The following is an 8772-nucleotide window of genomic DNA, read 5'->3' as shown; positions in this document are numbered from 1 at the left end:
GGCCGGGCGGGGGGAAGGTCGGGGGCCGAGGGGCCGGGGAGGGGGTTTCCCCTCCCCCGGAAGACAAACTAGTAAAATATACTCGTTGATTATTTAAATCTTGTGAGGGAGTGGGAAGTTAGCGGCCTAGCGGCCTCAGCTGCTCCTCGCCCGCTGCTGCTGCAGGGATGGGTTACCTGAAGCTGCTGCTGATGAAGGATTTCAAGTCGTGGCGGGGGCAGCAGGTTATCGGCCCCTTCATGAGGTTCAACTGCATCATCGGGCCCAACGGATCAGGTAGCAGGCTGGGGTGCGGGGGAGGTCGGTGGGAAGCTGGTGGCCCTGCTTCTCCACTGTAGCGATCAGAATTGAGGTTTCAGTTTTGGGGTCTTTGCCAGGTCTTTTCTACGAACACAATGCCTGATGGGGAGGAAACGGTAACAGTGCAGGTGGAGGCCCGGGAATAGGGGCAGCATCGCTGCACTGAATGGGTGAGGATGGTGATAGCTTGCCTATTGAGGAGTAGAGTTTGTAGGGCTTGGTGGAGGGGAAGTAAAGACTAACGGGCCTGCTTAAAATCTCTTCATATGCACCAGAGGGGGTGGCAGCACAAGCAGAGTTTTGGAGGCTCCTGATCTGTCCTTGCTTCTTTAACTCAAAGTATGAATTTTTCCAGCATGGACGGACAGAGGTGGAGCGGTTGGAGGAATTTTAATTTCTAGTTGTCTTCTCTACTCTCTTCAGCCCTTGTAGAATGAGTGGTTTGCAAATGGCATACCTTGCCTTTGCCACTCCAGTTTGTAGTTCAGCTTACTAAGGTCACATAAAGATGGTTTTACTTAAATAGTCTGGGCTGTAAACTGTAGCAATGGCAAGCTGCTTCTTGATTTGAGTCTGTGGTCTTTGCCATATGAGTAAATGCCTCTGGGGAAGAGATAGTAGCTTTGCAGGTTGGTAGCTGCTTTGTAGTTTAACCCACAAGAGCCTTCATTTGTAGATGTGCCTCCACATTGTTATCCTGTGGGTGCTGGAACTTTTTAAAATTTGATTCACTTCTGAAAAGCTCCATACAACAAATAGGATTTTATCTTTTATTTGCCAGAGAGCAACACGATAGGAAGTGAGGGTTGTCCTAACAAAGAGCCACAAGGATAGGCTTAGCATTTGGTCTTAGTTTCCCCAGTCTGTTAATGATTTAGTTGATGATTTAGATTTTTAGAGCCTGTTGTTTCTTCACTTATCTAATTGAAGTGAGAGCTATGAATGTAAGTAACTATTATTTAGCATTATTATCATACTCTTTATCATCCTAGCCCTGCTGTTCCATATTGGAAAGTCTCAAAATTATTGATACTTTTTCCGGGTACTCTTCCAGTTAAATCTGAATACATTTTATAGATGAATTGGGGGAGGAAAAATTGTGAATATTGTGTAATCTCTGAATTGAGTTTTTTATTTATGTATTTTCTCCCTAGTGTTCTTCCTTTTATGATATTTTGGAGAATAAGTCAAAATACTGCCGAAGTAGCAAGGTTGAAGGCGGAAAATAATTAAGCTGTCAACAGAAATGCTCAAGACTAAAGGGGAAAAACAAAAAGAGGATTCAATTAAGAATTTTTATTTAAGGAGTATGATCAGAGAACTTTGTTGCTGTGGTGAATGGATCTGGGAAAGTGCTTGTGTTTTTTAGAACACTGGAGTTGTAGTGGAAAAGTTCTAGTTTTGCGATAGAGTGCTTATGCAGCAAACCTTACTGACTGCATTATATAAAGGAAACTACCAAGTAAGGATTATGATGTTGCTCACTCAGTTTAAGTAATGAGCTCTAGAGATGCCTGTGTAAGAAAAATTTGTCCAACAAGGCTGAACAAATAACAAATCAGTTCTGTGATGATTTTTATTACAGATAGGCTTATAATCTGCTGCCAGTGTGTTACATCTTAGCAATATATTTCTTTATTATGTGCAATATTTTTTCCTCAATGAAATACAGAATGAGAAATAGAATTAATAAAGATTTTTGCATTTATGTATATGTTTTTTAGTTAATTGTTAATCAAATGCCTCCTTTCACTTCTGCTATGTCAAAGCAATTTTTCTAATTTTTCTTTTTTTTAAGGAAAATCTAACATAATGGATGCTGTTAGTTTTGTGCTGTGTGAAAAGATTTCTAATTTACGAGTTAAAAGTATTCGAGAACTTATTCATGGAGCACATGTTGGAAAACCAGTTTCTTCTACAGCTAGTGTGAAGATAGTATATTGTGAAGAAGATGGGGAAGAAAAAACATTTTCAAGAGTTATCCGTGGTAGGTAGTAGATTCTGCTGCACATACTTTGTGTTGTCTGATGTGTAAAATAAAAAAAAAAAAGAGACCAAGAATATTCAGTTTTATATTTCAGGTGCTGAATATTCTTTTGTATTTGGGTGGATTAAGCCCATGAGTATTGCAATACTTCTTACAGTCTTTCAGTAGCATTTTGATAGCCAAGTGTTATAATTGAAAAAACATACAGAGGCAAAATTAAAAAATTAAACAAGTGATTAATATATGTTCTTTGCTCTGTACTTTGATGTGTATTCACTTGGAATATACAGATGGTGTAGGCTCTAGAAAATGGGGTCTGACACCTTGCTGCAGTCGCAAGCACTTAAGCATCTGTCAGTACCTTTTGGAAGTATGCAACTAGAATTTTATACAGAAAAATGAAATTACTGAAGTGACTAAGGGAGTAATTGGAATCTATTTTCTTCTTTGAGGAAATTGCTCAGTTAAATTGTTCCAATAGTTTAGTTCTTTTCCTATGTATTTTGTGTTGTAGCCATTTTATAGTAATTTTTTTTTCTTTCCTCCTTTAGATAGTTGTTCTGAATTTCTTTTCAATGATAAATCTGTCAGCCGATCTGCTTACATATCTGAGCTTGAAAAAATAGGAATACTTGTCAAAGCTAGGAATTGTCTTATTTTTCAGGTGAGCATTTAAGGTACTTCATAAAGAAAATAAAAGCTGCTGAGATTATTCCATAGGAGTACACAGTTGCCTATTTGGCAGAAAAGAGGGCACACTTAGCTAATTTCAAGCCAATACATTTTTTTTCCTGACCTCAGCCAAGAATTACAAGTCTGCAAAATGGAAATAATGGGGTTTTTGTGTACATGAGTGCACGAGTAAGAAAGAAGCTAATCTGGAAGAAATTGAGTACTTGTGTTATTCAGAGTATATAAGAAAATGTGGGTCTCTATTTATAAATGTTTGGTGTATTAAATTCTAGGAGTGTTATAAATAGGAAAAGATAATTTCGTCTTAAAACACTCCTATTAGTCAAGATGCATCAGCATTTATAGAATTTTTTGTTAAGATTCAGGGATTGAAAATCCTGCTGGGTTATTAGTTCACAAGTATTTAACGAAATAGGTCAGAAATGCCATATACTTATGATGAATATATTTCACAGGATTGTTGTCTTTACAGTTGCTGAGGAAAATTCCCAAGGAAGAACTGATTTTCCCCATTTATAGAAATCCTATATATGGATTCTTACTGTGATAATAGTTTCTATGATGAGGGCATTTGCCCACTATACAAATAGAATAAAAATCGTAAAACTTACTTCCTACACTTTACTGAAAATAGTAACTCCTTCAGATCAGTGAAGATTTGAGCAGGTAACACATGGACAAAAACTGTGTGCCCATTGGCTTCGGGAGCTACGTAATCTTCTAGTGCATTGATTTCAGCTGGTTTTGCTTTTGAAATACTGGGGGGGGGGCAGGCATTAGTTAATTTTTCATTGAAAATGAGCTTCAGCTCCTTTAAAGAGGCTAAGAAGATTTAATTCTGTCATTCTCATACTGCTCACTGATTTGTGCAGGTTGATTTAGTTTGAAGGTGTTTTTCATAGACCATATCTGACATTCTAAACCTTTTAGTGATGTCATTTAATTAGGTGAGGTGGCTAAGTGGTATTCCTTTTGGTACTAAACTTTTCCTTGGGTTTGAATCTAAAAGCTTTTCCATCCAATTCTGTTAACCATAAATATATCCGGAGATAAATCTGTGCTATATGCTCTTAAAGAAATTCATTAGACAACATAATGATCTACAGTGCTGCATTTTCTTTTTTTTTTTCAATTTTGTTCTAGGGAACAGTAGAATCAATTGCAATGAAGAAGCCGAAGGAGAGAACTCAACTTTTTGAACAAATCAGTAATTCATGGGAATATGCTGAAGACTATGAACGAAAAAAGAAAAAAATGCAGCAAGCAGAACAGGATGCGCAGTTTACTTATAACAAGAAAAAAAGTGTTGCAGCAGAACGCAAACAAGCAAAGATAGAGAAAGAGGAGGTAACTCACAGTTACTCCTTTTTTGCATGTTAAGATCTCAGATTTTGCATTTTTAATGAACTTAATACAGGTTTTCTTAAAAACCTTGTTTTTCATCTATTTTTTTCAGTATGGTATAATATATAATAATTTAGTATAATTTAAAAGGGTAGAGCAATACATATAATAAAATCTAAATAAATGAAAGTGTAGGTTTGCCAGTATAATTAATTTAACTGTTGACTTACATGTTTGAGTTTTATGATTAGTGCACATTACGGGAATTACAGCTACTGGTACATCATCTTACATCACTTTGGACTTCAAATTAGACTGCTAATGATTAAAAATCCTTTTTATAAACCATAAATAAAATTTTAATGTTGGTAGGCAGAGCATTACCAGATGCTTCTCAAGGAACTGGATGAAGAAAGGATACAGCTGAAGCTTTTCCGGCTTTATCACAACGAAAAAAACATAGACTTTCTGAAAAAAAGTTTGGATGAAAAGAATATGGAGGCTCGTATCAAGAAAGAATCTCTTTCCATGGCAGAAGATGCATTTAGAGCCAAGAAAAAGGTGCTTGGTGTACTAAACAGAGACCAACAGCACATGGAAAGAGAAATGAAGTAGGTTTTTCCCTATCAGATTCTCTGATAGTTGAGTTTAAAGCATAGTCTGCTCTGGGAATTGTTTGGCAGGCTTGTTTGTCCTGTTAAAGCAGTTGGGTGATATCCCAACACTATGGAAGTCCGTTTGTAGCAGTTTACTAAAGTAGTATCTAGACATTGATTTCACCTCCACCACCATGCCAAGGTTGTCAATAATTTCATTATATAAATACTTGTTAGCTATTAAATTTTTTAGAAGGTTACGCTTCACTTCTCAAATATCTATTTTCAGTTGATATTTAAAAAAAAAAAAATCACCTGTGAGTATGTAACCTTGCTGTTGACAACTGATTATTTGTTTGCGTGTGTGGTTGGGAGGGGATTGTTCTTTTTTCTTTTTTTTTTTGTGTGGTTTTGTTGTTTTGGATGTGTTTTGTGGTGGTTGGGTGGGTGGGTTGGTTGGTTGTTTTGGGTTTGTTTTTTGTTTTTGTTTTTTTAGGGCTCTGGAGGCATCACTGATTCAGCAGAAACCCCTCTATATAAAAGCAAAGGAAAACACTTCCTACCAAATCAAGAAAGTAGAAATGTCTAAAAAATCTCTAAGGGACAAGGAGAAGTCCTGTGATAAGGAAAAGCAGAACATAAAAGAACTAGAGGTAGAATTGAATGATACTGAGAAGGCGTGGAGAGCGTTTGAGAAGAAAGCTGAAGAGATGTTGCAGAGAGCAGCAGTTATTGAGCTGGGAGACAGTCAGGTGAATTGGGAGGCCAAAAAGTACTGTTTACTAGTGAAGTCCAAAAAACCCCGCTGATGACAGAGAAACCACTGTTTCACCTATAAGCTGTAATTTCTAATCATCTCTTTGCTGTTGAGCTCAGACAAAAAGAAAATTGTAACTTTCATTTAGAGACTGTCTCATCGGATGAAGAGAAATGATGATGCAGCCTCTTGAGGGAGTGGGCTGTCTCCTTTCTGCGAGGGGGTTGGGGGGAAGTCAGATCTCACAGAAGTTCCAAATGCGGGACACTTCTAGGAGGTAAATCTAAGTTGCATAGAGATTTAGAAATTCACCATTCTGAGATTGGAAATGGTAAGCATCTTTCCTAGGATGTGAAGTACATCCTCTAAGCAATGTGAGAAGATACCTTATTAGAGGAAGCAGTGAATTTTCAGTGAACGAGAAGTTGAGAAGAGCTTGATGGAAACTTCAGAAGGGTTGTACACAGGGACTGTCATCTGTGGATTAGGATTATAGCTACATGTAATTATCCGTGGTTAGGCTGTTCTTTCTGGTTTGTTCTTTTTCCCCCCTTCTTCATGGAAGTCCACATGGTACATTGTAGGAGGGTAGGATATAAACCACCTAGTAGGATCTCTGGGTGAGAGGGTGATTTTTGAGAAATGGCTTGTCAGCTGAAGTACAGAAATATGTCTTCAATTAGGAAAACAAGAAGACAACAAAAATGTAAACATGACTTGGTAGTATACATACCATCCTCTGTGGGTCAGAATCTAAAAGTGAGGTAGCTCACTTATGAGCTATTTTAAGTTATTTTAGAAGGAAAGGACTGCATCACTTCATAGTATGTTCACATCTGAAGAAGCTGTCTTTGCAACCATATGGCCAGAAACGCTTTTAAAAATAGGTGCTAGCTTCTTTCCTCCACTGTCTCTTCCTCAAAGCAGTTTCTGAACAATTAATGGAGAGCCTGCAGGATTGGTTGTTTTAGTTTGAGAATCTTCCTACTCTGCACTTTAGAGGTATTTGGTCAGTTAGTCGTAACTTCGAAGGATTATTTAAAATGTTTGTTTACCTTAAAATTATTTGATAACATGAGAATGCTGTAATTATAAATACCAAAACTTGCACTAATTTTGGGCTGTGCAAAAAATCAGTGTTAACCTTAAGATTGACTGTGAAGTACTGTAAACTTTAAACTTTCCTGAAAAATAAGTCATTAGAAGTCTAAAACAAGACTGTAGGCAAGAACTATTAAGTGTAAGCTTTGGGTTGAATCATTCTCTAATAATAAAATATAACTTCTTATAATGCAGTTAGTAGCTAGAAAGGTCTTCTGGAGAATTGGGCGGTTTTCATAATCTTAATTATGATAAAGTAGGCAATTACTAATTGAGGCTGTAACAACATGAGTCTTCCCACTTTCAGTGGAGTGAATTTTTCCTGTTGTTGTTATTTCTCCAGTTGGAGCGCTATAAAGAGCTAAAGGAAATAGCAAGAAAGAAAGTAGCTACACTAACCCAGCAGCTAGAAAAACTTCGCTGGGAGGAAAAAGCAGATCAAGAAAGGCTGAAACTTAATCGGAGGAAGAAAAAAGAAGTTGAGGTATTTGCATCAAGCTAGAATTACGTTTTAAGGAGAAAAATGTTTCTGTACCCCTCCTTCTGGTATAAATGTCTATATAAATGCGTTAACTTCTTTGACATAAATCCTCGGCAGAGGAGATACATTGCAAGTGTTAGTTCAGTTTTCATATTGCAACAGGTTTAGCAAAATGGCTTCTAAATTTTTTCAGAGAATGGTTGCGTGGGCCCACACTGAGGATTTGGTTTTGAAAGCTTTGGCTCTAATATTTTACAGTTACTCAGAATATATGCTTAACACTAATCAGTTCCTGTTTTTGTAAGTGTAGATTTTCTTTCTGAGATGTCCTACCACTGTTGTATATCTGTATGATACTCGCACCCTTTAGAGGTTTATTTTGATCACAGCTACCTTTTTGCTGGGGTGTTTTTAAGGTCAGTTGTGTGTATTTGTGTTGTAGTTGGAAAAATCTCCTTGGTATCGACTCTTCTATTGCCCTTCAGAGGCAGGGTGTTTGGTGTGAACACAGATCATTGCTGTCATTTTGTTTCTGATTTCTTTTATCATTGCAGATCCAAACATGTAACAACAAAAAACCTCCATTTTTCACTATGACTTGGTCACCATGACTGATGTTCTCTTTTAGAAAAATTATTTCCCAACTCATTGTTCAACTTCGCATGATGCTTCTGATAGAAGTAGAAAGGACAGAAGCTCAGCTGGCGATCTGTCTTTTGCTGGAAACACTGCCTTATTAGGTGTTTTGGTTTTTTGCCCGTCCCCCCCACCCCCAATTATGCTAACCTTGCAGTTTTGTCACCTACTAAGAAGTTAGAGGGGCAACATGCATTTCTTCACCATTTAGTTATGGAGTCAAGTTTGGAGGAGACTTCTTATGTTTGGAAAACTTAAAAATCCATCAGATAAGACTTTACCAGTTCTAGAGTTCCTGACACCTCACTCTTGTACATATAAACTTGCTTGTATGGAGAAGTCTGTATTTCTGTATATGTATGAGGATGTAAAGTCATCGTTGCCATGATATCTAAGTTAATACTTGTACATCCATTTGCTCTTGATACAATACTACTTCTTCTTTTTGAAGTACTAGTTACCAGGAAAACCTAGTTAGTATCTAGAAGTGAAATAAATTCTATTGCTTGTGCTTCTAAAACTCTGCAAGTCCCATTGTACTGTTGAGAAGGAAATAAGGGATACTTGGGAGTTGATAAAATGCATGTCTGACCATTCAGAGTTGGCACTACTTATCTGTGCTACTGACATTTGGTGATCACTCCTCACAATTCAGCATGTATGTGACCACATCTAGCATGCTCTGTCCAGTTCTGAGCTCCCCTGTACAAGAAAGATACTGGCATCCTGCAGTGAGTCCAGCAGAGAGCCACCAAGCTGGCTGGGGCTGGAGCACCTGGCTTATGAGGAGGTGCTGAGAGAACTGGATCTGTTCAGCCTGGGGAAGAAGAGGTGAAAGGGAGACCTTATTGCTGTCTGCAGTTACCTGGTGGGAGGG

At 37.6% G+C, this 8772-nt stretch overlaps 1 protein-coding gene across 1 annotated transcript in view; it reads left to right on the top strand.

Moving 5' to 3' along the window:
* Positions 1-167: 167 nt before the first annotated feature.
* SMC1B (structural maintenance of chromosomes 1B) overlaps positions 168-8772 on the top strand; it is a 38375-nt gene continuing 29770 nt past the window's right edge. The window contains exons 1-7 of the mRNA XM_009323640.1: positions 168-276; positions 2099-2291; positions 2843-2951; positions 4124-4327; positions 4697-4935; positions 5417-5672; positions 7122-7262. Coding sequence (XP_009321915.1) covers positions 168-276; positions 2099-2291; positions 2843-2951; positions 4124-4327; positions 4697-4935; positions 5417-5672; positions 7122-7262 — 1251 coding nt within the window. The remainder of the gene's footprint in view (positions 277-2098; positions 2292-2842; positions 2952-4123; positions 4328-4696; positions 4936-5416; positions 5673-7121; positions 7263-8772) is intronic.

The sequence above is a fragment of the Pygoscelis adeliae genome, unplaced genomic scaffold (assembly GCF_000699105.1).
Source record: "Pygoscelis adeliae isolate BGI_AS28 unplaced genomic scaffold, ASM69910v1 Scaffold215, whole genome shotgun sequence".
Lineage (NCBI taxonomy): Eukaryota > Metazoa > Chordata > Aves > Sphenisciformes > Spheniscidae > Pygoscelis > Pygoscelis adeliae.
The sequence above is the reverse complement of the archived record's forward strand: the minus strand, read 5'-3'. Positions and strand labels throughout refer to the sequence as shown.